The sequence below is a fragment of the Callionymus lyra genome, chromosome 12 (genome assembly GCF_982586985.1).
Source record: "Callionymus lyra chromosome 12, fCalLyr1.hap1.1, whole genome shotgun sequence".
NCBI classification, from domain to species: domain Eukaryota; kingdom Metazoa; phylum Chordata; class Actinopteri; order Syngnathiformes; family Callionymidae; genus Callionymus; species Callionymus lyra.
This window is the reverse complement of record NC_141829.1, coordinates 14,791,932-14,819,805: the sequence shown is the minus strand read 5'-3', so window position 1 is coordinate 14,819,805 and position 27,874 is coordinate 14,791,932. Positions and strand designations below refer to the sequence as shown.

General features: G+C 35.9%; 3 protein-coding genes across 5 annotated transcripts; all 3 read right to left on the bottom strand.

The window, feature by feature from the left end:
• Window positions 1-33: 33 nt before the first annotated feature.
• Window positions 34-11,382, bottom strand: me3 (malic enzyme 3, NADP(+)-dependent, mitochondrial). Its single transcript, XM_087804756.1, has 15 exons — window positions 11,219-11,382; window positions 10,707-10,924; window positions 7,534-7,667; window positions 6,661-6,810; window positions 6,509-6,584; window positions 6,268-6,429; window positions 5,285-5,388; window positions 5,115-5,224; window positions 4,953-5,050; window positions 4,289-4,402; window positions 4,095-4,200; window positions 3,040-3,182; window positions 2,743-2,916; window positions 1,455-1,553; window positions 34-561 (listed from the first exon to the last, which is right to left on the bottom strand). The coding sequence occupies exons 2-15, from the start codon at window positions 10,914-10,916 to the stop codon at window positions 400-402; spliced, it is 1,842 nt and encodes a 613-aa protein (XP_087660882.1). The 5' UTR covers window positions 10,917-10,924; window positions 11,219-11,382; the 3' UTR covers window positions 34-399.
• A 1,076-nt stretch (window positions 11,383-12,458) lies between these two features.
• Window positions 12,459-21,936, bottom strand: asmtl (acetylserotonin O-methyltransferase like). Of its 3 annotated transcripts, none has more exons than XM_087804753.1 (16): window positions 21,871-21,936; window positions 21,417-21,521; window positions 20,386-20,517; window positions 20,246-20,293; window positions 20,119-20,183; window positions 19,980-20,044; window positions 19,546-19,651; window positions 19,215-19,437; window positions 18,986-19,141; window positions 18,074-18,236; window positions 16,908-17,110; window positions 15,843-15,975; window positions 14,471-14,611; window positions 14,282-14,404; window positions 13,292-13,523; window positions 12,459-12,695 (listed from the first exon to the last, which is right to left on the bottom strand). In XM_087804753.1, exons 2-15 carry the CDS (start codon window positions 21,507-21,509, stop codon window positions 13,297-13,299), a joined length of 1,878 nt encoding a protein of 625 aa, XP_087660879.1. In that variant the 5' UTR covers window positions 21,510-21,521; window positions 21,871-21,936; the 3' UTR covers window positions 12,459-12,695; window positions 13,292-13,296. The 3 variants fall into 3 exon arrangements, with proteins under 3 accessions (XP_087660879.1, XP_087660880.1, XP_087660881.1); XM_087804754.1 differs by having other exon boundaries at window positions 16,908-17,107; XM_087804755.1 differs by lacking the exon at window positions 13,292-13,523.
• Window positions 21,937-22,848: 912 nt separating this feature from the next.
• On the bottom strand, window positions 22,849-27,098 carry p2ry8 (P2Y receptor family member 8). The gene is made up of 3 exons (XM_087804752.1): window positions 27,048-27,098; window positions 24,359-24,674; window positions 22,849-23,713 (listed from the first exon to the last, which is right to left on the bottom strand). The coding sequence occupies exons 2-3, from the start codon at window positions 24,649-24,651 to the stop codon at window positions 22,948-22,950; spliced, it is 1,059 nt and encodes a 352-aa protein (XP_087660878.1). The 5' UTR covers window positions 24,652-24,674; window positions 27,048-27,098; the 3' UTR covers window positions 22,849-22,947.
• Window positions 27,099-27,874: the final 776 nt, after the last annotated feature.

The window sequence follows — 27,874 nt, the reverse complement described above, 5'->3', positions numbered from 1 at the left end:
CAAATGATAGAAAACATTACTCGGCACAATCTCTTTGCATGTTTTTGTTAGAAACTTTATTAAAAAGTGACAAAAATTCACTGCACCAGTTGATACTACTATAGACGAGATCAAAACTTTGGCAGACCACAACTGAGAGGCAGAAAAACACACAAGGATAAACACACAAAAGATACCATAAAGACACACACACTGAATCCTGAGCAAACATTCGGTCGTGAGGAACATCTAGGAGTCGAAGGCTAATAAAAAGGAACGGTCAGAAGAGGCACTATCAAGAGAAGATCTTAATCTTTATGGGAAAAGCAACGTTTTTTTGGACTCAAACGAGAAAATGAAAGTAAAGCGTCAGGAAGGGTAACATTGCACACGTTTCTTTTTTTTTTGAGGCAGGGTCGCTCACACGTCCTGGACCTTCATGGCGTCCTGCGGCCAGTTGTACGAGTCCAGGGTGAAGGAGTCGTAGTCGGGGTTGTAGATGTGAGACAAAACAAACGCCTCCTTGTCTGCGGGCTCCGGATACACGGAGGCGATGTTGTGTTGGTACGCATACTTGACCAGCTGGAGGGCAAATACAGAACAGAGATGAGACAACTTTATCACATAACCCTTGTGTTATCTCAGGGTCAAGGAAACAAATGTGTTTGTGGTATCCCTTGTGTCATCTCTGGGTCAAGGTGAACGACCTGACCTCCCTGGTTTCCATAAATACATATGCAGTGGTGGAGGTTGTTCATTTTGACCCAGAGACAACACAAGGGATAGCACAAACACTTGTTATCAGGCCTCTGGGTCACCTTGACCCTGAGATAACACGAGGGATAAGACTGAGAGCTTAAACAGTATCAACAACCTGATACAATGATTATTTTTTATCTGCTTTATGTTTAGAAAATCATATTTTTTTTGTAACCATAGTTCTTTTAGAGTTTATATTTCAATAAGGTGTGTTTAAAATGAAAGAATTCAAATTTTTATTTTATCTTCAATTTATAATTTTACAAAGATTTTGTGGTGTTTGTTCATTTTTGTGTTGCAATTAAACTTCCTGCCGCTAGATGGCAGCAGTCATTACGTCCTCAACAGCTAAGGGAACAAGGAAATCCTGCAACGTCTGATGCAAAAAAAAAAAAAAAAATCCTGTAACATCTGATGACTGAGGACGAGAGGATACAGTGGACTCCAGCAGCTTTTAAAGCTGACGTTTGGACAGATTTTTGTTAAAAAACAAATGAAAGCAGTTACGACATCGTCAAGAGTCAAGAGAGTACTCGTCACTAGAGTCAAGTATTGACAATACTACAAGTTCCTAGAGTATCACAATATATTATATATTACATCTCATCGCGAGTGTCTGAAATAACACGAGGGTTAACAGAAAATAAACATTTTGTTGCTTGACTTTGACTTAAAGCAGCAGGAGTTCTGCTGGTGTAAAAAGTGAGAGCTCTGACCTTCACCGCGATCTTGAAGGACACTTCTCGGATGGTGTTGAGTGGAGGATACAGTCTTCCCTCTGCCAAGTTTTCCTCGGTCACCATGCCAGCAATCGCCTGATGGACACGATAAATCAGGATCAAACTACATCAAACTGATCCTCACTGTAGTCATGAAAGGATCAAGAGTTACACAACAATGTCTTGATTCCATAGATGCAGTTATTCCAGTCCAGCGGCTTCTCTCGCCAAAGTTAAGGTAAATTAATACACACAGTAACAGGAATAAAGGACGGCAATGTTTTTACTTGCAAAACATACAATTGAAAATAAATAATAACAAATACATTTTATATGAAAAATAGAGATGTTGTTGTTGGTATTAAAGATCATTTTAAACGTTTCTATAAAAGGAAATTAACCGAAATTATTCACAGAAATCCACATTAATTTTGGGGTAGGGTGTATCGCCATTAACCCTTGTGTCATCTCGGGGTCAAGGTGACCCGAAGTGTTGTCTCTGGGTCAAGGTGAACGACCTCCACCACTGCATACGTATTTATGGAAGCCAGGGAGGTCGTTCACCTTGACCCCGAGACGACACAAGGGATATCACAAACACGTTTTTTTCCTGGCATTTGGGTCACCTTGACCCTGAGACAACACAACAAGGGTTAAGAAAATGTGCAATTTGTGTGGACAATATTGTGGCTGATTAATATAAAAAGAATAAAAGATAATATTAAGTATTTAAAAAATAATAATAATGTTATTAAGTTCATTAAAACAGGTAAATGTGGATATAAACATATTACAAATATCAAGAAAATATTCCATGAAAATTATATTTTAAGGAGCAAATTATTAAAGTAAATTGTACACATCATCTACAGGCGTTCATTTGTTTAGTCGATTTAGTGTAAATTACTACTGAAAATTGTAACAAATTGAAAAATATATAAAAAATATATTTTTTAAATATGGGAGATGAAAATGTTAAGTCATATTTAGAGTAGTAGGATAGAGGAGATGTCTTTTTTTACTTTAAGTTTAAGTTTGGTTGTTGAAGACTAAGAGAAATAATATTATTTCTTGTATTTGTTTTACGCTTTATTAATTGGAGGACGGTCCCTGGCTTCACTGAGGATCACGTGATTTATTTCATTTGTGTTTCTACGCGTCGTCATGTTTTCACTTTCTTTCACGCAGAAGATCGTGCAGCACCAGTTTTTCATCAGGACAGGTTCATCAGGACCATTTTGTCAGAATCATGAACTAATAATCATGAGATCGTCAAATCGGGCACCTCGGCTGTCGTGAGGAAGACGTCGTCTGATATGTGTCGGACCCCGCAGGCCATCACTCCGAGGGCCACTCCGGGGAAGACGTAGGCGTTGTTGCCTTGACCGGGATAGAAGGTGCGTCCGTCCGCCAGCGTCACCTTGTCGAAGGGGCTTCCGCAGGCGAAAATGCCGCGACCCTGAGTCAAGCGTGAGAGATGAAGGGGGTGGAGTCGACTGTATCCTCTCATACTCAGTCATCACACAAAATATAAAATGGGTTCCTCCCTCACTTTTCAGTCACTTGTGAACTACGACCTCACCTCGGTCAGCTGGTAACACTGCTCCGCGGTGCACTCTGCCTTGCTGGTGGGGTTACTGAGGGCGAAGATGATGGGCCTCTCGTTGAAAGAAGCCATGTCTTTGATGATCTTCTCGGTGAAAGCTCCTCCGATGGCGGCGACTCCTGCATTAGCCGAACCGCAAATTGAAAAAAAAATAAAAGATCACACGATCAGTAAAGCGTTCGTGTTTCTAGTTACTTTAGGATTGTTAGGATTGACAAGATTAAGTCATGATGTTAGATCCTGGGTCAAAGGTCTACGTTATATTTGTGGAGGACTCGTAATGAAGAGCTTGATTGACACCATGCAATGATTTAATTCAGACAAACTTATTCCTAGTAATTACAACACAAGTTTCAAATATCTTTAACTATGATACAAAAAGTGCCCAAAAAGAATTTAAGCAAGTCTCCTTGTTAAAAAAAAGTATAGCCAACACTGTATACCTGGTTAATTTAATTGTTTTTATATGGTTCTACTTCATGTATGCTCTGCCCTCTACAGGCTATCACATTGGGTTACCCTCTTGATGCTGAGGAAGATAAATGCAACTGCAAACCAGCAGGGGGCAGTAGGCCACCCTTATATGAGGCCTCAACTTCTTAATGCAGAGGGCACACATCATAGTAGAACCACGGTTACAAAGGTAACCTGGGGATCTGCAACCCAATGTTCTGAGCTTGAATCCTAATTCGGATAAAAGTGTCTTTTGAACTATAGTTGACATTAAGTGGTTTTGTAAAGCAACGTTTCTTTTTTTCTGTCTGTGGTTACAAAAATAATAATTCCGAATTAACAAAAAAAATGATATTTGATAAAAGCCAAATTTAAAAGTACTACAATTAGTCAGCTGATTGTAATTAAAGGTTGCTTCGGCACCGGGCAAAAATTCACCTTTGACAGTTGTCTCAGCTTTTCCATAACTGGTCAGGGTTAACCGTAGAAGAGACATCGAGGGTTAACAATAACAGCAATGGTGCAGGAAGGGAGGTTTTTTGAAAAAACGTTTGCACCCCCCCTTAACTGAAACTCACCGATGATCGCGGTGGGTTTGATGACTTGAACCGCTTCCTCCAGAGTCTTAATGTGAGGGTGGTCATGAGCAAACTCTTCCTTTTCGTGGTTCAGGTTCCCACGTCCCTAAAGTTAAAAAAAAAAAAAAGGTTGTACTAAGTTGGTTGTATTGATCAGAATTGGATCGTTACGTGTCCACAGATGAGACGGTTACCTTGACTATGAGTCCTCTGGAATCCACCATCCAGATCTTCTTGGCGGCCTCTTCTTTCGTCAGTCCTTCCTTTGCCATCGCCATTATCAACAAGTGAGCGATTCCAAGAGCAGCCTGGGGAAAAAAGCAGCTGGATTACATTTTTAAATTCCAATTTGTGGTGGATTCTACCCTCCATCTGTGAATGTTATTGAATTATTTTCTTTATTTTTTTTGTGTGTGTGTGTGTTTTTCGATGTAACATCTAAATTCATGCACACATTTAGAAGACAAAAGGATTGAAAAAAACGAAAACTATTATATAGGTTATATATTGTCTTTTATTACTGAAAATAAAATGATTAGCCAGCTTCTGATGAGTTAATGAGGCTTCTTGAAACAGCTCTTTAGCGCCTTAATTTCGAACGGCCCCTAGATGGCCCTCTTAGTTTGAAAATGAAGGTTTCATTGGAAGATCAGAGCCAATATAAAAAGGTCATCAAGTTCTCTTGTAACGGCGAGACCTTTAATCTCAAGGACAATAATGTTTTAATTCAATTAAAGTTATTGATTTACTTTAATTACGGCGGCAGATAAAGTGTTTTACGATATGCATGGATAGATAGTACTTTATTTATCCTTGTCTTTTTGGAGCCCAGATTTCAGTGTCTACAGCCGATCTCACCTCTCCCGCTCCCTGGAAAACGAACTTGTGATCCGAGAGTTTGTTATGCGTGATCTTCAGCGCAGCCAACAGTCCAGCGACAGCCACGGAAGCCGTGCCTACGATCAAGACAGAATACATTTTCAGATCCTAAAGCTCGACGGTGGGATCCTCCAGACGTACCCTGGATGTCGTCGTTGAAAGTACAGTATCGATTCCTGTACTTGTTGAGGATGCGGAAGGCGTTGCTGTTTGCAAAGTCTTCAAACTGAATCAGACAATTCATCCCGTATCTGCCCAAAAAAAGTGTTCAGACAGAGGACGTCCATCTTTGACTGCTGGTCAACACTCACTTGTCCGTCACCGCCTGCATGAACTCGTCGATCAAATCGTCGTACTCCTTCCCTCTTATCCTCTTGTGCTTCAGTCCGATGTACAAGGGATCGTCCAGCAGCGCCTGTGCCATGAATGACACAAAAGCAAGAAAGTGAATAAAGTTATACTTTAAACAACATTTTTTTATATTGAATTTAAAAGTGTACAAATTAAAACTTTATATATAATATTTCTTAATGATTAGAATATCTAAATAATAGTTATGTAAATATTAGCCAACACTGTATATCTGGTTCATTTAATTGGTTTTATTTATGGTTCTACTTCATGCATGCTCTGCCCTTTACAGGCTAAAACTTTGGGTTACCCTCTTGTTGCTGAGGAAGATAAATGCACTTGCCTACCAGGGTTCAGTAGGCTCAATTACTTATTAAAATACAAAAAACAACAACATTACAGTAAAAATATATATAAATATTAAATTAAATATTAATATTATGCGGACACTGATATACTTATATTTATCTCAAACACTCACAACATGTATTCTTTTTAAATTGACATTTTATTATTGTTTCATACAAATATCTCTTTTTGCTTTTTGTCAATGTCCCATAAGGAGAAGAAGAACTGAGGGTTGTTTCCAACCATTCTATCATGTTATCTATTTTCAATAGATGAGGACATTTTATATTGTCATAAACACAGAATGACTTCGAGCCAGAGTTGATTGAACTTCTCACGAAACCCTGTTTTCTTTGGAACCAAATACTCCTGGAAAGAGAACTCAACCCACAGTTCCGGTTTGTTAACCCTCCTCTTTAAGGTAAGGTAAGGTAAAACGTTATTGATCCCTCAGGAGGTCTCCACCTCAGCTCTGTGTTTTTGCATTCCTACCGTAATGACTAGTAATAAGAGGGCAATGCTTTTTGAAAGAGGATAAACCTGTGAGGAAAGACAGTAATTTACACAATGGTTAGAGAAGTAATGAAGCACTGACCTGGTTATCTGTGCCAACATCCAGCAGCACCGGCAGACACTGCTGAGGGTTAACTCCACCACAGGCTGTGTAAAGGGCCAGCTTCCCAACTGGAATGCCCATTCCATTGCCCCCGAGATCCCCCAAACCCAAAATGCGCTCTCCATCGGTGACAACGATCGCCTTAAAAAAAAACAAAAAAACAACACAATTTCTTAGCTATTATTTCCATTAACACACTGTGTCAGGATCAGGTCAGTACCTTAATGTCATCGCGGGGCCAGGAGTTGAGCATGGACGCGATGTGACCTCTGTCATGGATGGTGATGAAGAGTCCTCTGTGGACCACAAAACATTTTTTTTTTTACAACAAATAATTTTCTCTCTCTCAAATAAAGTGTGCGAGCGTCTTACCGCGGCCTCCTGAAAGCCAGACCGTACTGTTGACAAGCCAGACCCACGGTTGGGGTGTAAACGATGGGCATGAACTCCTCTATGTCCGAGGTCAGCACACGGTAGAACAACTTCTCGTTCCTGTCCTGGAGGGTCATCAGGGTGATGTATCTGGAGCAAAAAAGAAGTTAAGCTCTACTCGCAGATCTTAAGCAATTTATTTTATAGTTTAGGAATCAATAAAGTAAACTATTAGTGGTGTGTATTAGCAAGAATCTGGCGATACGATACGTATCACGATACAGGTGCAACAATAACAAGGATATATTTGTAGTATTGTCGAGTACTTGACTCTGGTGTTGCAGAATTTACAGACCACATGACTCTTGACAAAGTCGTAACTGCTTTCATTTGTTTTGAAACCAAAATATGTCCAAACATTCGCTTTAAAAGCTGCTGGAGTCGACTCTATCCTCTCGTTCTCAGTCATCGCTGCGATCTGGCAGGATTTCATTTCCTTCATTTATTTGCCAAGTATGAAATGACTGCTGCCATCTAGTGGCCGTAAGTTAAATTGCAAGACAAAAATAAACAAATGCTGTGAATATTTGCATTTTAATTGTATATTAAAAATATAAATTATTTTAATCTTTACACACTTTATAAAAAATATAGACCATGAAACAACTATTAAAAAAATAAAATATGGATGGAAAGCCATAAACAAACACAAAAATTAACTAAAATCGAAAAAGTACTATTGAATATCGATACTGTGTTGTGAAAAAAAGAAAATTGCAATATTCATGTGTATTGATATTTTCTAACACCCCTATAATCCATCTTTCCATCTTTGTTATCGTTCTCAACTCATGTTCCTTCCTTAAAACTCACTTGTCTAGAGGACTGGAGCGTGTTTCATAGCTTTTCATGACGCGCAGCACTTGGACATCCTGGGACAGGAAACATGGCGGCAGTAGGCCGTGGATGCCCAGCTGTAAGCGCTCTTCAAGGGTAAACGCCATTCCCTACGGAGAGAATTAAAAATAAGATTCAGAAAATACCAAAATAATATTTTATGACTCATGATTTACTTTTCAGCAGCCTCTGGTGCTTTTGGGGAAATTGAGAAACTCTTTGAAACAATGGCAACTTCTGTTTATTCCTTGATCTTATGATCAGGGTACATTTTTCAAAGGTAGCGTTTCCCTGCCGAGAGGGCTCAGTGACGTCCAGGCTATTTATTCTGTCCAATCGTGTGACAGTCTCAACCCACACCCCCTTAAAATGCTGTCTGTTGATGCCCCAAACACACCAGTGATCACTGACCGACACGAAGGTAAACTGATCGTGACGGGAGTCTTTAATGAATGACACTTGAAAGTGACCTCGATGACCTTCAATAGACTGAGTTTTTTCAACCTGGAAAAACTTATTTATTTTTGACTAGGGGAGTTCTAGTCAAATGTATTTCTGTTAAACCTAAAAAATAATACTGAAACTACTACTTCTCGACCTTTGAGGGTATGTTTTCAATAGTCGTTTTATTTTATAAAATTGTGTTTAGAGATGGGCCATCTTGAAAATCAATTAAATTTTTAGTAGGGTTAGTTTGGGGAAGTTTTTTATGTCGTTATTCACTTATGTCTTCCAACCAGTGCTGGTCATGCACCTAGCTCAGCTCAGAACAAGCCAAAATACATGACTTTTTTTTTTTTTATTAAAAGAAATCTACTTGTGACAGTTGAGTTGATGCAATCATTGAAAATGGAAGATGTTATATTGATTTTGATTTAATTAATGTACTAACACTGTTGTAAAATAAAGTTACATGAAATTAGCTCCTTGGCAGAGGTATGAGCTGCCTCTGTGCGTTTCTACTTGATGTTCTCAGTTTTCCTACCATTTTTTAAAGCTAGCGCTACTTTTTACTACCAACATTGTATTTCTTACAAGACTATTTATGTTCTTGTGCAAGTACTTTATCTAGTTTTTGAAGTTCTTTGGAAAATACTCGAAAGGATGATCTTCCTCACTACACAGTATAAAATGCATGTTTTATTCCCCTGTATCTTAAGCATATTAAATAATAAAAACAATGGAAAAACTTATATTTAAGGGAATTTTTACCTCAACACAAAAGAAAATGCTCGTAAATTACATTTTTCTTGAAGAGAAGCACATCTGGCTGAAGGAGATTGGACTGCAATTATTATGTAATTCATCGTTTCTAAGAAGGATTAGTGAACTAAATTTAATCCTGGCAGTTGTACTCGACAAGCAGAGGTCAATCAATGACATATTTCTATCTATCTATTTATTTATCTATATTTTACACACTTGGCAAGTTACAATAAAACCCTGATAGATCATGTCATCTTATTTGATCATCCATCGCTGACCTTATCGCGATCGTAAAGGGAATGAATCATAACTCGACTATCTGTCCTGTCCTGAGCTTGGAAAGAACACGTCAGCAAAAGTTGACTTCCTCACCAGCAAGAGAAGCGAACAGAACAGCTCCGATGAATCAGCAGTTCAAAGCACATTTTAACAACTTTTATGTCGCTGATTATCGTGAGGTAGAACAGGACCGGACCTCCTGGCACATTTCTGACACTCAACAATCTCAGTAAGATAAGGTTGTACTGATCACACTGACCTTGGTTGAAACACTTGGCCAAATGAAGGGGAAATTTTGCCTGCGTTTATGATTCATTTTATACCATAGTAAGGTATTATTTGTGAAATGAAACTACAACTTGGGTATAGGGACAGTTTTCTAAAGCAGGAGTCCCCAGCATTTTTTGCACCACGCATCAGTTTATTCTCAGCTTGATATTCATGGACCAACCCTCATATAAAAACAACTTAAAGTAAATAACGTAGAGTTAGTCTTTCACTTATTTTCTCAGATTTACCGGTTTATTTTTGGGGTAAACTTGACTTAAATAAGCATCTCAAAGCATCAAGAGTCACAGACTTGTGTCACATCACAGAAAAATAACTCCTTATTCAAAACATCTTTTAGAAAGTAATAATAAATAGAACAGAAATTATATGAATTATTTTTTTGTGCGGTTTAGTTACAATTTTTTTTTTTTTCCTCCTGCTTCAGTACTGGACCAGTTAGACTGCTATAGATTTAGATCAGAGGTGTCCAAACTTGTTTGGACGAGGACAACATTTGATGAAGTGAAAACAAGCAGAACGAGGTCATCTAACAAAGAGTTATCTCACTCACAAGTTTAAAAGAAAGCTCCTGTATCATCATCCTATTCAACAGAAAAACTCTTCACGGACAGAAAAAACTATTTAGGAATTAGCATCGACACTTAGCATTGCTTTGTTTTTAATAAACCTCTCGGGACGCATTAAAAACTGCTACCCAGCCTGTCACACCATGAGAGTGAAATGGACATTTTTCCTGTCAACATTGTGATTCACTCTTCGTTGATTCGCTGTGACCTCTTTTTCTTTCCTTCACTTAAACTGTAAAGTGTCTTGAGAAAACGTTGTTATGATTTTAACCTCTAAAGTAAATTGAAAAGAAATCATTATTTTTATTTTTTGTTTTCAGTTCAGCCGGGTGTAAGTGAGCATAACTTCAACTGCACCGTATTAAAACTTAGTGTAACAATACATTTTAAAGATTTAAAGATAAAAATGAAATCCAAGTAAAGCACCTGAAGGTTTGTATTGCATTGCACGGTTACAAAGGGATTTTTTTTTTCAATTTATTTAAAGTGTCTTATCATAAAGTTATCTCAAGACACTTTACAGTTGAAGTAAGACTATAGTGGAGAAAGGAAAAACAGATCACAGCAATTCAACAATTTGTTCGACAATTGTGGTCGAAAACATTCCCGCCAACCAGGAAATGACAGAACTGAAAAATGATTCACCCTTTCAGATGTTCTAAGATGGAAAAATTGTGTCAAATATTACTACCATGTTTGGGTGGCAAAAAAGAAAATCTTTCCACATGTATTTAAGAAATGAATCTTTTAAAAAAAAAGTATCTTTTAAGTCTTTAATATGAGTAATGGATATTGGGGTTCTCATACCTTGTTAAGGTGGGGGTTTCTGGTGATGTCATAGCCTCTTTTTTTGGTGTTCACACTCCCTTTTTTACCTGCGCCGGTGTGACACACCCGCACGCTCTGCAGGGACGCCGGGAGACCCACAGCTGTGGAGCCGCCGAAGACACGCATCCCGCCCGCCGCCGATGTGCGCCTGCACAGCTGCACTGCGGCTTTCGCTGGGAGGGAGTTCATGTTTTAACCTACATGACACACAAACACAGGAATCCATGGAGGTCAGTGAGTCAAGTTTTCCAGCTCTCGAAATACTGCGGTTGACAGCAGAAGGCGGTGTAAACAAGAGGCTTTTAGAATGTTTAAACTACTACTTAAACCAAAGACATTCAAACAACAGGACAATAAAAACGTTTTCCAACGAGCTACACACGTTATTCCAACAATAAAAATGTCATTTAGCGTATTTTTTTTATTAGCGGATATTCAGTATTTTTAAGCTAGTTAGCAACGTTCGCTAACACTTTGTTAGCATTATTTACCTGCTGTTGACGTAAAGCTGCCGTAAGTCGATCCGCATGTGATGAGTTCAGGGACTATATACACGATTGTGAATCACAGGTTTAAGGACGAGTCGAGGTTGATGGTCCAAGATCCTTCTGACATTGAAGATGTTTGCGTCTCGTCCCCGGTTGACCAGAAGCTCCGTGCAGAGGAGAACCAATCAGATCGCAGCACAGCGACCAGACGCAGGCTCAGTTCCCGCCTCCTTCAAGGAGCCCGGAAGAGCTCCACGAATTTAATTTATTAAAATCAATATTTAAAACTTTATACAATATCATAGATTTTAATATTTACAGTATTTATCAATCTACTTTTTGTGAGTGTTACATTTCAAAAGCTTTTATTTTTTAAATCAATAAAAACGACATAGTGAATGTTTTAATCTGTATACCATTTGTATTATTCACTACTAGTTCAACTCTAAATACTACTTTAAGGTTTTTGTTGTCATTGTCATGTTTGTGAGCATTTATTACCCTTAAAAAAAAGACTTAAGTAAATTAAAAAATGATATTTTAACACCGGATTAGGGGGGGAAAAGTATGTAAAATACAATAAATTAATACGTTTAGCCTAATAAACTTGATTAAAGTACATTTGTTTTTGTTACTCAAGTTTTAAAATTCAGATTATATTTAAGATCATTGTATAAAATGTGTCCCCTAAGAAAATGTAATCGCCCACCACTGAGGAGATCTACTAAGTTCTCTTACAATTTATGGGACTGTTTTTTTTTTAGTTGCCACCATCCCACTAGTAATTTTAAAGAGAGGATAAAAGATTAACACATTATTCTATTGAAGTGTCGGTAAAGGATATTTAAAAAATAATAGTCAACTTAGCTGAAGTCATTCTGAAGTATAAAATTAGCATTTTATCATTAGTAGGGACTCAATAAAATATGTGTATTTTACAAAGACATGTTTTTTAAGCTATTTAAATTGCACTGGTTCTGTATCATTAACACTAGAATCTCAGTTCAGGACCAGAGGAGAGAAATCCTTCCAGACTGTTGCTCCTAAGCTTTGGAACCATCTTCCTCTGTGTTTGATGATCTACTGACTCCTTCAAGAAACATCTTCAGACGTTTTTATTTGTGCAGGATTTTCCTTGATTTACTGGAACTCCTGTTGTGTTATCAGTTTTATCTTAGTCTGGAAAAGCGCTATACAAATAAAAATTACTTACTTACTCAGTCAAGTTTAAATCAAATTTAAAATTTATTCACAAAACTCTGGCGCTTCATCGGCTACTTTTTAATAGCAATTAGAGCATCAAGAAAGTTCATGGTGCGAGTCACGCGCACGTCACCGAAGCCGTGCACGCTCAGAAGGTGTTCATACTGCAGCTGCGTTCGCTCTTTTCCCTCCGTCTGCGCGAGCATGTTCAGCGACTGAAGGCAGGAGTATGCAGAGTGTCCTTCTAACATCGTCTCGGCAACAACCACCGCACAACCTGAGAATAAAAAAAATATATATATTTAAATATATATCAGGAGTGAGTTTGTTATGGAAGTATATCGGTGACATCAGAATATTGAACTGTTGAATTTATAATATTAAAACTTTAGATCTTTCTATTAAAACATGGGATTAAAAAATAAAATAATAAAACATTTTTTAATCATAATTGAATCATTTTGCATATTGAAAGGTAACATTTTTACTTTTTTTTTAATTCAATTTAAAAATCAAAATGAGTAAATTTGTTTTACAATAGTGTCTTCTGGAGTAACCATTTTATATTGAATTTAAAAATTACAGATAAAGAAATACGGACTTTAGAATATTTATTTTTGTATTATTAAAATTTGAATATCAAATTATAAAAATAACTGTAATTGATTAAATTTTTCAATAAAATCAAATATAACCTAAAAACAATTCAAAGCTTAAATTATTATTATTTTTTTGAAATCAAGGTTCCTACATTTGAAACGTTAAATTCAACCATTTAATATCCTGACGGCACTGATATACTTCCATAGTTTCTGTCTTTAATATCCATAAATTGAACCGGGATTAACTGGGATGTGGAATTGATCACGTGACCTGCTTCACTGAGGTTTCGTCGTCGTAGGATTTCTGACGTAGAGCAGAGCGTCCAGCAGGTTTTCAGTGCGTTTGGACTGGATTTGGATGAAACCGTGATCCCTCAGAAGCTGATTGTACTCCGTGGTGGTCCTCTGTCGACCCTCGCACATGCTCAGGGCCTGGAGCAGCCCACGACTCGGACCCGACCTGCTCTCCTCCAGGACGATCTCGCTGATCAGGACGGCCGAGTCTGTCGGCATCGTGCAAGTGCAGGTTGGTGTGTGTGAGTGACAATAATATTGTGTTTATCAGGGGATCAGCAAGTCTGACTTGAATTTAGAAATGGAGGACATTTGAAGCTAAAACTATTTGTATGTTTTATATTAATTCAAAAACGGTTATTAACAACAGTTGCGATTATGTATGCAATTAAATCAGTGCCATCAGAATATTGAATGGTTAAATTAAATATTTCAAGTGTTGAAAGTTTGACTTTTTAATTGAACTGTAACTCGTAACATAAAATTATGTATTTTGAATTAAATTTAATAATCTATACATTGAAAGGTTTCATTTTGTTTTTATTGAATCATTTTAGTGCCACCAAAAATACCACGAGTACCAAGCGACTCGATCTAACTTTAAGCCAATAACTTATATTATAACAACATTTTTTACATTGAATTTAAAAGGCTACAAATAAAAATATATATATTTTTTTATATATTAAGAATATCAAACTATGTGTAAAAAAAAAATCATTTGTTTAGAAATGATTTCAACAAATGTGTTCTATTATTAAAAAACTAATTAAAAAACACTTCAGTATACAAATTATTGAAGTAAACTAGTAAATAAAAATAAATTCATACGTTCGACGATAAAAAACAAGTAATATTTCAACATTAAAATTCAAAATGACATAATTCAATATTCTGATGGCACTAATATACTTGTTGATAATGAATTGTACAAAGGAAAATAAATACAGTGGCTTCAAGAGATTACCTGGACTGCATGCATCTGCAATTTTACTCAGCAAAAGATGCACTTTCTCGTCCGACCAGTCGTGGAGGATCCTCGCTAGGATGTACAAGTCTGCTTTAGGAAGCTCGTCCTTGAAAAAGTCCCCTGCAGGAAGAGTCAGCGAATGTCAGCCACAGATGAACTCGTTTAATCTGGTGAACAGAAACAAACCTGCGGCGAAGGAAACTCTGCCGTCCGTGTCCTGAGGCTGGAAACGGTCACAAAGCTGGATGACAGCCGGGAGGTCGAACACGGCGACGGACATATTGGGGTGAGCTTTGGTGAACTCGTAAGCCATGGCACCAGTGCACCCTGGGAGACAAACAAACTATTGTAAACATCATGTGATCAGTATCACACACCAACATTCTTGATATGAACAGTTAACTCATGTAGTAGAAGTTAAACTGTTATTTTAGAGATAATCTTAAAAGTATCTTTGCATGGACGACATGCGAGTAGAATATTTAACCGTTGTGTTATCTCTGGGCCAATGTGACCTGTAGGCCCCAAAACAAATGTGTATGTGGTATCCCTTGTGTTGTCTCTGGGTCAAAATGAACGACCTCCACCACTGCATATGTATTTATGGAAGCCAGGGAGGTCGTTCATTTTGACCCAGAGACAACACAAGTGATACCACAAACACATTTGTTTTCAGGCTTCCGGGTCACCTTGACCCTGAGATAGCACAAGGGGTAAGCCTGAGAGATTAACCAACCTGATATAATGCAATGTTGTTGTTTTTTACCTGCTTTTTGTTTAGCAAATCATATTTTATTTGTCACCATTGTTCTTTTAGTGTTTATATTTCATTTAGGTGTGTTTAAAATGAAAGAATTCGATTTTTTTATTTACAATTTATAATTTTACAAAAAGGTCATGGTGTAATTTTTGTGTTGCAATTAAACCTCCAGCTGCTAGATGGCAGCAGTCATTACTTCCTCCACAGCTAAGGGAACGAGGAAATCCTGCAATGTCTGATAACTGAGGACGAGAGGATACAGTTGACTCCAGCAGCTTTTAAAGCTGATTTTTGGACATATTTTAGTTTCAAATCAAATGAAAGCAGTTATGACTTTGTCAAGAGTCATGTTGTCTATTAATTCTGCAAGACCAGAGTAAAGTACTCGACAATACTACAAGTTCCTAGAGTATCACAATATATGGTATATTGTATCTCATCGCGAGTGTCTTGACACTCTTAGTGACCACCAAACTAATTTACAGCAGTGGGACGGAGTCAGTATTTTTATCAGGACACCACAATGAAGATAAAACCAGAAACAGACAAACTGACACGATAAGAGTCTTTATCTTGTTTTTTTACTAATGTGTACACAGAAAAATGCAACTGGTTAAAGAGAATTAAAAAAAAAATGGATGACACTATATTCAAAAAATAGAAGAAGCAAGAAACTATTAAAAAAAACAAAAACAACTACAGATAGTGACTTAAAGAGTTGTATAAACGTCTCACAATTACCATCATGTTGCTTTTATGTAAAACTCCACTTGTAAATGTAACAACTGAGGATCTCACCTCCGAGGTCACAGGCCGTCTTGTAACGGGAAAGGTCAAACGCTGTCGCCACAGCCTTCCCTGTGACTCTAGCGATGCTGTGCATGGCCTTCATGAACCTCAGCTTGGATTCTTCACTCTTGTAAACCGTGTCCTTCAAGTAAAGCAAAGGTGTCAATTGTCAATCATGCAACACTGTCACAAGTCATGCACGGTTGAAAAGTCAACTCTTTGAACCGTAAATATGAGTCTTAACTGAAGATTATCCATCTATCCTTGAATTATTGGAGGTTGATTTTAGCATATTTTCAATAGTAACTCCAAGTCTTCTCTTTTAAGTACACATTAATATCCACATTCATGTTATACAGCTTCATCCAGATGTTTGACATTAATTCATGATTTCTCAAAAACAGGCTGTCCATTAGAAAAACATAAACGTTATCTTTGCAAAGATATCCACATGCAATCAAGGAATAGTTGTTGTTTTTTTTACTTTGTCCCCCCAAAAATTGTCATCATTCAAGATTTCCATGTTGGACTTGGTCAGTAGAGATTATATGCATTACTAAATATAATCCACTTTTTATTTGTTCAGGCTTTTCCTTGATTTTCTGGAACTCCTGTTGTGTTATCAGTTTTATCTTGACCTTTAAAGTATATACTTTATTGAATATTGTTTTGATTGTTTAAGCGCTTTGTGACCCTGGTCTGGAAAAGCGCTATACAAATAAAAATGACTTACTTACTTACTTGCATGAAGAACAAAATTGTACTAAATTCACATTATGCATTTACATTTCATTGAGTTTTGACACATTTGAATTCACCGAAATTCTTTACTGTATATTCACACTGGAAGAAAAATTAATTTGATTAAACCCCCAAAAAATTATTAGATGATGAATGTGTGTCAAATTTCTAAAAACACTGTTTTTTAAGCACTTGTGGGGGTCCTTAAATTAATCGGTGGATCAGTTTTTTCCTGTTTGAATACCTTCATTTTTATCCTTTTTATAACATTTTGATAATACAAGTATCATAACCTTCAGCAACCAAAATTATTTATAATTTTTTTTAACCCACCTGGAATAGATCCGTTGAGGTCTGGTCGAAGGCTCTGTGGTGCTGGTTCACTCCCTCTCCTACTGCACTGTCCAGGTGAGAGAAGAGCGGCCACACCATGTTGTTGCAGTGCTGGATGTAGCCCAGCAGGGAGAAGGGAGCGTCCGACAGCAGAAAGTTCTTCGCCACATCAGAGTTTTTGTACACGGGCTTCTGCTTTCCTGCTAGACACGCAAACACAAATAATAAGAATCACATTTTCTCACGTGACATATGTGGAGGAGCTGGGTGAAAAAGGTTCAAACCTACCGCAAAAAAATGTTCATTTAATATAGTTAGTTTTAGGGATTTATATTGGCAAGAATCTGGCGATAAGATTCGTATCGCGATACTTGTGTGACAATACAATACGTTTCTATATATTACGATATATTGCGATGTTGTAGGAACAAGGATATATAGTTTCTTTGGAAGAAACAACACTTTTTCTGGCTTTTACAACAAAGAAAAGAACAAATAATTTCTCTAATCAAATGTGAAGATGTTTGTCGGAAGATGAGTCTCTTAATGCATGTATTGTTATTAGTTTACATTTTTCGTTCATATTTTGAAAAGCAAACAACCTGTAGCAACATGCAATATCCAGTATATGTCAGTGTTTTTTTTTTTTACTTTAAACTCCATTTCAAAACCAAAATTAGTCCAAACATCAGCTTTAAAAGCTGCTGGACCCTGGAGAATCCTTTAGTTTTCACTTATTGCTGCCATTTCACCAGTTTTGTTGCTACTTTGACAAGGAGGAAATGACGAATGTTGCCAACTAGTGGCCGGAGGTTTAATTGCACCACACAGATGAATAAAAGAATAAAATAAACATCGAATGACTGTCTTTATACACACACTATTGAAATTTAAACCATAAAATAACTTTGAATTCCAAATAAAATTTTATTTCAACTGTAGAAGGAAACCTACAGATGGAGCAACAACGTTTTATCTATCTAGAAATAGAACAAAACATTTAGAAAAATAGTACCATATAAATAGGAAACTGATACAATGTTATCCATAACAAAATTTAAAAAAATGTAACCAAAAGGAAATGTTGTTGAAATAAAATAGCTAAATAAATCCATCAGGTTAAATTATTTATTTTAAGAAAACTTGAGGATCTTATGAACACTTGCCTCCACTTTTGCACTTGAGCAGCTTCAGAGAAACACAGGCCTCCAGCAGAGTTTCCACCCCTTTGACAGACGCCTTGATCTCCTGCGCCACTTGTTCAGCATTCAGGCCTGGCTTTCTTTTCAGCACATCGAAGACACACATTTGGGAGGCGACAAACAGTGCCTGTAAGAAAAGAACTTCTCATAACTGTCGGATTTGTTGACCGAGTTATTGTCCACATGTATCTTTCTACATTAAATGTCAAAATAAATTTTGTTTAAGGCACTCAGGGTCAAAGTGACCTTTACCACAAACACATTTGTTTTCAAATGTGTTTGTGGTGTCTCTGGGTCAGTGTAAATGTTCATCTTGAACCAGAGACAACACAAGGGATAATACAAACACTTTTGTTTTCGGGCCTCTGGGTCACCTTGACCCATAAAACAAAGGTTAAGCATTAGATTTGATTTAATTATTAAATTCGATCGTTTCTAAATTGAAAGGTTGAATTGTTTTTTGTTGAATAATTTTATTTAATTGTTTGTTAATTATTGTATAGAAATGTTGGTATAATAGTGCCAACATTTTTATATTTAATTAAAAAGGTTACAAAATTAAAAAAAAAAGAAAAAGTATTTTTGAATTATTTGAATTAGATTAAAAAACTATTTGTAAAATAAAAAAAAAATTAAAAAATCAAAGTTGAGGCATTTGAAACATTACATTTTTCATACTATATATATATATATATATATACTGTATATATTGTAATAATAATTGCCTTTACTTCAAACACTAAATACGTTTCCGAACATACAAGTTCCATCAGAGGAAATTGTAAACACAATTATGGCACTTACAAAGGACACTTTATTTTAACATCGTTTTCTGGTTCAAGTTTACAAAAACTCAACATGCTGCTTCCAAAGTACCTTTGAGGCTTTGAATCCGTCCATCAGTGCGATCATGTGCTGCAGCTCATGCTTCTTAGGGCCATTTGCATTAGTGTGCTTTGGCTGCCACCCACTGGCCGCCAGTGGTACTGCTCCAGGACTCTCATGCGTATCAAACTCCTTTTCAACCTCATCCTGCATGTGTTACAAAAATAAGTTGTGACATTTAAAATCTGGGATCCAGTGGATAAAAACAGCAGGACTGTACCTGAAGTTCTGTTGAGGGCAGCTCAAATAACTTGCAGGGAGGTTCTAGGTGACAGATAGAGACCGATTTCTGGCTGAGGGACGAAGGAGACTTTTTGTAGATTGCGTCCAGCTCCTTGCAGAAGTGGTTGAGAGGGAAACCGACGACGTTCAGATAGTCGCCGTGGACGTACTCCACTAGCATGCCTCCTAGAGACTGGATGCCATAACCGCCAGCTTTATCCCTGACAAACACAGCACAATTTGACACAAAACAATAGGCACCAAAGTCCAATGACCTCAGTGATAGGACAGGTCAGAAGTGAATCAATATATATTCCTCGTGTACTCACGCGTACTCCCCGCTGTCGATGTACTCCCACAGCATTTCCTCGGACAGATCGGCAAACTTCACTTTCGTCTCCTCGTAGAAGTCGATTAACTGGTACTCCACTTGGTCTGTGGAGAGAATGTGGGACAAAAAAAATAAGCTTAAATCACAAACACATGTCCAATTGATTTCAGATAACAACCGTTAGGTCAAGTAAACAGACCAAAATAGTTTAAACACAAGCTGACGATAGTTGTTAATAATTAAAAATTACTTAACAATGAACACTTGTGTACTGATATGTGGTTATTGTAGTGGAATTCTGAATACTTTTTTGTTTTTATTAAATAAACTAAATATGATTTTTTTTTTAAGCTTGTATTGATGTATTTTCAATTAAAACACAAATTAAAATGTTTAATGAAACTCAAAAGATTTTCAAAGAAATTGACCTACTTTCTCTCTCGTGGCAGAAAACGATCACAACACCCGTGAAGACACTGTGCTCCTTCCCACTCAAGCTGTAAACAAGTCATTACAATACAAGTTTTATAGTGAAATTTGATCATTTTTCCAAAGATTTATAATCACTAACGCCGAAAGCATCTTGTAGGCATCTCGTCTGTCCACTGGTTTCTCCAGAATCATGCCGTCTATTGTCTGGAAATATAGTCAAATAGCAGTTAATCGAGAATGATTTTTGTGTTGAGTTTTTGTCGTACCACGATAGTGTCTGCCCCGATCACCATGTCTGGAATCTTGAAGTGAGTCTGTACCAGTGGAAACATGTGATAACATGAACCTCGTGTGCATTATAATGAGAAATATATATATATATATATATATATATTTAATTACTTACAAGCGGCATCCTCCTGGCCACCTCCAGAGCTTTCTGCTTGGCCGTTTCCACTGCGTATTCATGAGGGGCTTTGAAAAGTTCCTTGTCCAGAGTTTCATTAAATCTAGACGGCACAACCTCGAACCGTAAACCCTGAGGTGCAAGAAAGAAGACGACTTTCTAATCGTACAATGTCACAAAATCTCCATAAAATAAATTAAATGTATTCAAAAATAGCAAGATCAGAATAAGTAAACGTCATTGTCACTACTGTACTGTAAAAAAAGTTTGTTTTTTTTTCTAAAATATAATGGTAATAATAGTAATAATAATAACAATAAGGAAATAATACACTGAAATATAATAAGATCCAATTTAATGGGATTTTATTTAGGCTTTCAGAACTGCTACACTTATTTCCTAGTATTAGATTAAATAATGTCAATTTTAAAATGATTAATTCAATTGCTCTCTAGGTTAGTCAAAAACATTGCTAGTTACAGTCGAATACTACTTATAACCACTATATTTATTCATAAAATTCAACTCTTAATTCTGTTTTAAATAACCGGTTTCATTGGTGTGAAATCCAAAGGTTTATCTGGCAAATCAGGTTAGTATTTTAGGTTAGGTTAGGTAGAATTGTTTTGTTTTCCAATTAGCCACAGCAAATACAGCATTTTGTTGTAAAAAATAAGTAAAAATAAAATAAGAACCAGACTTTTTTCCATGCCTTTGTAAAGTAAGTGTATGTTTTTTTTAAGTTTTTTTTATCCTACTTAAGAGTTAGGCTGTGTTTTTATTTTATTTTTTAAATGTTTATATATATAGATATATATATATCTATATATATAATATCTGAATGTGATTCAAGCTGTGTACCAATAGGGAATTATGTTTAGATTAATTTAAGCCTGTTTTTTATATTTTGTTTCAATAAAGTATCCAGAATTAAACCATTTAAGTAAAGTTAAGGGTTGACTTTGTTATCAGTTCAGACAGAATGACAGCAAAGTCCAAAAAAAAAGGAGTTAATATTTGTTGTAACTTACTGCAGTCAGGAGTATCTTCTGTCGTCTTGGCGAGGCACTTGCAAGCACAACGAGCTTGTGTGCGAGCTTGGAGATCACAGGGTTTAGCATCATGATGGTCTGTGACTTTAGAAATAAAACAGATTTTATTACGTTTTTTAACCCACCATTGTACATTGTGTTAAGTAACTTCTTTCCAAAAATTACGTAATGTTCAAAAATGTGTTAAAATCAATACAAGAGATTGAGTAAAGCATTTCATAGAAGACAAACACGTGTCATTTTACTCATTTATAATCTTCATCACATCTTATTTAGACCGAATTAAATAGTAAAGAATCACTGTTTAAGCTAAGTTTATCTATTTTCAGGTACACATACGATTCGTCACACTCTGCATGTTGCACACGGTTGCACACTTAGCGAATAAAACAATGTTTAAAATAAATGTAAATAATAAAATATACAAGTTTACCTCTGATCACTGAAGGAGTCTCTTCCTCAACCAGCGTGACCGCGAGTGCGTGATGACGTAAGACGCACAAACACGGAAGTGAGAAAAACGGAAGTTCTATCATTTCTTTTTCCGTTTAAAAATCTTTTTTTCTTCATCCATCAATATGATCAAATCTACATTTTAGCTGCTTCTAACTTTAAACGACCAACTATATCAACTTTTACACATCTTTTAAGCATCTCTGCCCAAGTTTTCCAGTTTACATTTTTGTTTCATTTTACTTTCACAGCGGGTGTAAATAAACGGTGACTATCCATTCAAACTATTTACTTTGTGATAGTGGAAAAATCAGTCACAGTGATTTTGCAGCTACAGCTTTTGCAAGAATAACATGAAAAACAGTTTCACAAGCAAACACCCTTTTCACACTTCCTGTCACGAACACACTCCATTCCATCAGTGCACGTTTTTTTTAGTTTTTTTATTGAATATTTGATTTCAATATTTGTAGTGACGGTCTGATGTTCTCTACACTTACTTTGAATAATGAAAATGAATAAAATAATCAAAAAATAAATAAATGTAAAAATATAAATGAATACATCTTAAAATTTAATTTAAAAGGCTGCAAATTTTTTAAAAAAATGTAGAATTTAGAAAAAACTATTTTTGAATTATTGAAATAACAATATCAAACTATAGGCAAAAATCCTTATAAATTACTTACTTACTTACTTACTTTATTGAATTCTTAAAAACGCAAATTCTACCTTTCAACATACAAATTATTAAAGTCAATTAAAAAATATATTTTTGAATTATTGAAATAACAATATCTAATTCTATATGCAAAAAAATCCTAATATTGAAAACATTAAAAAACCTTAATTGAATTCTTAAAAAGGCAAATTCTACCTTTCAATATACAAATTATTCAATACACATGAATTTTCAAAAAAGAAATGATTGAAGTCATTAAAAAATATATTTATTTTAATGCTTAAAAAAACATTTCAATATACAAAAGCAAAAATTCAAACATTTTAAAGTTTAAGTTCAACAATTCAATATTCTGCACTGATTTATATCCACAGTCTAAGCAGGCTTGTTCTGCGCCATCAAACACTGTTCACTATATTCTCCTTCTCGTTCTTCCATAGCACACTGTGTGGAGTAGATGCTCCCTCTTTGTTCCATCTTTGTAGAATCTGCACTGCTCAGGTTGAGCAGAGGAACGACCTGCCTCAGTTTCTGTCTAAAGTCTTTGGAGGCAAAGTAGTAAATGAAGGGATCCAGGCAGCTGTTGAGGCAGCTGAAGCACAGGGTCAGCTTGTAGGCCATGTAAACAGACTTGTTGTAGAAAAGTCTGAGCACCGTGTGAACCAAGAGGAGGATGTTGTTAGGCGTGAAGAACAGAGTGTAGACCAGCAGGACGATCATGGCCAGGCGTATTGCTCTCTTTTTCTGCGTCGTCTTGGAATCTTGACCCAGTTTACGGATGACCCTGACGTAGCAGAATGTCGTGATACAGGAGGGGAAGAAGAAGAGCCCAAGAATGAGGCTAAAGAGGAAGGCGGCCCATGCGGTGGTGTTCGGAAGCATATCTTTCTTCAGGATGTCAAAACAAGTAGTAATCTGGAGTTCATGGACGTAAAAGGTCAGGTCTGTGGCCATGAGCGGGTGGAGGACGCTCAGCACCAGAGCCCACATGAGCAGGCAGCTGACCAGGGCGATGGACTTCTTGTGACTGATCCGTTTGAAGAGCAAAGGTCGGACTATTCCCATGTAGCGGTCGATTCCGATGGCCATCATGGTCAAGATGGAGCAGTACATGTTGGTGTAGAAGACTAGAGTCAGGAAGCTGAAAAAAAAAAAAGTAAATTAATTACACGTAATTACAAGTACAAGTATTGTGAATTTTTTTTTACATATAAATAAAGAAACAGCAGTGTAGTGAAGACACTGTATCATGATACAGCAGTGTAGTGAAGACACTGTATCATGATACAGATGTAAAGTAAAGACACTGTATCATGATACAGCTTTGTAGTAAATACACTGTATCATGATACATCTGTGTAGTGAAGACACTGTATCATGATACAGCAATGTAGTAAAGACACTGTATCATGATACAGATGTAAAGTAAAGACACTGTATCATGATACATCTGTGTAGTAAAGACACTGTATCCTGATACAGTAGTGTAGTAAAGACACTGTATCATGATACAGATGTGTAGTAAAGACACTGTATCATGATTCAGATGTAAAGTAAAGACACTGTATCATGATACATCTGTGTAGTAAAGACACTGTATCATGATTCAGATGTAAAGTAAAGACACTGTATCATGATACATCTGTGTAGTAAATACACTGTATCATGATACATTTTAGTGACGGGTAATGGTTGAACAATAATGTATTTAAATTCGTCTTCTATATTATTTCAAAAGATGTGATTGGTTGACTGGGCGGCAAAGCAATATGCATTTGTGAAGTACCTGCAAGAGCTAGGTCCGAGGTCCCAGTCGTATCCGTGGAGCTGGTAGTAGATCTGGAAGGGCAGCGCTATACCGATGGAGAGGTCGGTGAGGGTCAGGTTGATCATGAAGATGATGGAGGAGGTCTTGGGCGAGGTGTGGAAGAGCAGCAACCACATGGAGAGGAAGTTTCCGACCAGGCTGACGGTGGTGACGATCATGTAGATCACGGAGATGACAATGCTGACTTCCACATTCTGGAGCAGGAACAGGGTGGCGTTGTCCAGTTTGATATTGCTAACGTTACTCGCCATACTTTAGACGTGAGTGTCGCCCCCTACGAAAAGAGACTTGTTATAAAGATGTATTATATTAAATATAGAATACTGTAGTGTAAAGAACATTACTACAGCCATTATGAATATAAGGGTGATATATGACATAGTAATAAATGTATAAATACATAACTAAAAGTATTTCAAAATGTGAGAATAAATGTAAATATGTTGAAATAAATCAATTACTGTAGTTCTTTGTTTGTTTGTGTCAAGAACTCTGTCATATTTGTGTTTATAAACATCTATTTATTCAACATTTTATTTATTTGACCTTTTAATTATTTATGTATTTTCAAATATACGTATTGAGGTATTTACTATATAAATTTAACAATTTATTCATTTTATTACGTTTTTAAATCATTACTGAGCCTCAGAAACATATTTTTCTCCATTTATATTGAACAAGATGACAATAAAAACGATTATTATTCCATTTATATTGAACAAGATGACAATAAAAACGATTATTATTGTCACTTTATTATTATAGCTTATGTTTTGTATTGTTTATTATGTGGTTATTTTGCTGTATTTACTAGTGCAGAACTGTACTTTCACTTCTCTGGGTGTCTGTGGTGCGACCTGGTTGTGGTAAGCACATTTGTATTTTATCGCTTGAAATATCCTCAAGGTCCCTCTTTAGAGAAACAAATAGATTGTTTAACATCACTTATTGTTTTGGATAAATACAATATAAACATGACTGTGGTCTAAAATAATGAATCAGCAAATTTGATTTATAGCGATGTCGCTAACTGTGTTAGTGTTTGCTGCTCACTTTTGCATCAACAAGCCTCAAACCATTGAACGTTTATTTAAATTGCACATAACATTCAGACCACATATCTTTAATCTGTAAAAAAAAAAGAAAAAAAAAAGGAATTTACACTTTATTAGGTTTAAGCTTCGTTTAGCGTCACACAACCGTTTGGCTCCACCTAGCCTAAAACATGCTAACATGCTAAACATGCTATCTGCACGGAATTCTGTTTCATTGTTGTTTATTAAATAAATTAGTTACTGGAGACAAAATTAAGATTTGTCTTTCTAGCAACAGAATTGAGCCTGATAATCATTTTGAAGTCTGTTGTTGGAGTTGTTAGTTCATTTTTAATTTGTATTTTAATTCGAATAGATCTAGTGATGGTATAATTGGAATCTATGCATAATTGATTTGAAATGGACGACAATAAATTGCTTGAAAATGAGAAAAATCATGTCCAACAGCCATGTCTGAGTAGGATGTTCTCATATTTATTCATTTAAATTGTAAAATGTATATTAAATCCAGCCATATATAATTGAATAAGCCCCTTTGTAATTGTGTAATCTCCTTTTGTATTTGTAGAAATTTCCTAACTTTTAATGGTTAAAAAGTAGTTGTTATCGCCGTCGAGAGCAGTTTCAAGACAGCATGGTGTGACTTATATCTGCACATGGTAGTGCGTCGATGCGTGATAAGAGTGATGGGCACCACGCTTGATGAGCTGTTGTGTAACTGTTGGGGAAATGGTTGGTTTGTGGTGAGGAGTACCAACTGTCAAAGTTCTCGAAAGTCGGCGAGAACAAAACAACCACCTGCACGTGTAACCAAACACTAAGAGAAAGTCTCTCTATCGTCATTTTTAGTTACTCAATGTTTTTTTTTTTTAACAATTTGTGTATAATATATCTTATTTTAGCAGCTTTTATATTTACCTTTTTATTTAACTTTCAAGAAATAAACATTATTCAAATTATAAAATCAGTTTTAAAATGTATTATTCAACAAAATGATAAACAATATATTAACCATTTCCTATTTTCAGATTAAAAGTCTGTACTGACTTTATTTTAAACAACATGATCGACTTTTTTGGCTCAATAGTATTTAGTAAATAGTGCTATATATATATATATATATATATATATATATATAATATAACCAATATTTATATAATTTTGTAAATTGTACTAAATTATACTCATTTATTTTACTGTTTTCTTGTTCTACTGTTCAATTTATTAATATCACACCATTATCACTTAATAAGCAGAAGGAAATGTCTAAAAATGTGCGTATACAACTAAAAAAGGGTGTAAAATATACAACAATATTTTAATCAAAACACACATACACATGAAAAAATAAGAGAAGTAAAAAAAACATTTCATGATATTCATTAAGTTGTTAGAATTATAACAATACATATTTAAAAGTGATTAACACCTTAAAAATGTATAACTTAAACAATAACAAAAAGGTAATAAGCAAACAGAAAAATTACATTTATAATTATTTAATATTTTTAAACAAAATACGTGATCGTTAACCTCACAGTAAAGAAACTAATGGTGAAATCTTTGAATAGTTTATGGGATTAACTCACCTTGAAGAAGCAAGAAAGTCAGACTTTTGGAGGCAGGTGGAAGACACGCAGTGACGGTTGTAGGTTGTGGGTTTGGATATTTATTGTTCAGGAAGCAGCTCCTTTTTCTTTTTTTTCTCAACACTGTATGCAAGAGTGGGGCGAAGAAAGGAAGCATGTGGCAATTTACGTACAGATACACAATAGAAAACCCTAGTTATTGACTTGGAAGATGAGTAAAAGACTATTTATTATCTATTATTTTCCTTTTATACATCAGTGTTTTTCTTCAGCGGAACATCAAAGATACATTGAAAGACAGAAAATGATGCATTTATTAATGTCATGCTTCATTATGAGTCAATAATTAGCGTTTATCATGAATATATATCTATTTATAGGTATCTATATAAATGTATAGACACAAACTTCACGAGGAGAACAATCAGGTGAAAGGCTAATATCTCTTTTTTTGTTGTTGTTTCAGAGTCTTGTGAGACATTGACTTCTGCTTCTTACTTCACGACTGTGCTGCAATGTGCTCGTTGAGTCGTTTCAGTTTTTGGGTTTTTTTGACGCCCACATAAAAAACTCTGCTCGTGTCATCATCACTCAACTCAATACAAACCTATAGCCATAGCATAGAGGGAGAGGATCACTTAAAATGTAGTGTAGCTCTTAATCTAAACACCTTCTTAGCAACAGATCCCATCATGGCTACAGAATCAAACACACTGGTCTGACAATCCATCCTACCTCTGACACCCTTTTTCTACCAAAAAACACTTGTGTTTAGACTCCGTTTGTTATCTTTAGCATCATTGGACGTTACATTTCTAGACGTTTCT

Coding starts and splice junctions, on each gene's coding strand:
- me3 (XM_087804756.1), bottom strand. CDS start 10,916: ATGAACTCCCTCCCAGCGAAAGCCGCAGTGCAGCTGTGCAGGCGCACA. Junction 6,811..7,533: donor CGCTCCAGTCCTCTAGACAA/GTGAGTTTTAAG, acceptor TTTTTGCTCCAG/ATACATCACCCTGATGACCC. Junction 5,051..5,114: donor TTTCAACGACGACATCCAGG/GTACGTCTGGAG, acceptor TCTTGATCGTAG/GCACGGCTTCCGTGGCTGTC.
- asmtl (XM_087804753.1), bottom strand. CDS start 21,509: ATGATGCTAAACCCTGTGATCTCCAAGCTCGCACACAAGCTCGTTGTG. Junction 19,652..19,979: donor TTTCTGCCACGAGAGAGAAA/GTAGGTCAATTT, acceptor TTCTCTCCACAG/ACCAAGTGGAGTACCAGTTA. Junction 13,524..14,281: donor TGCAGATGCATGCAGTCCAG/GTAATCTCTTGA, acceptor CGATGCCGACAG/ACTCGGCCGTCCTGATCAGC.
- p2ry8 (XM_087804752.1), bottom strand. CDS start 24,651: ATGGCGAGTAACGTTAGCAATATCAAACTGGACAACGCCACCCTGTTC. Junction 23,714..24,358: donor CTCGGACCTAGCTCTTGCAG/GTACTTCACAAA, acceptor TTTTTTTTTCAG/CTTCCTGACTCTAGTCTTCT.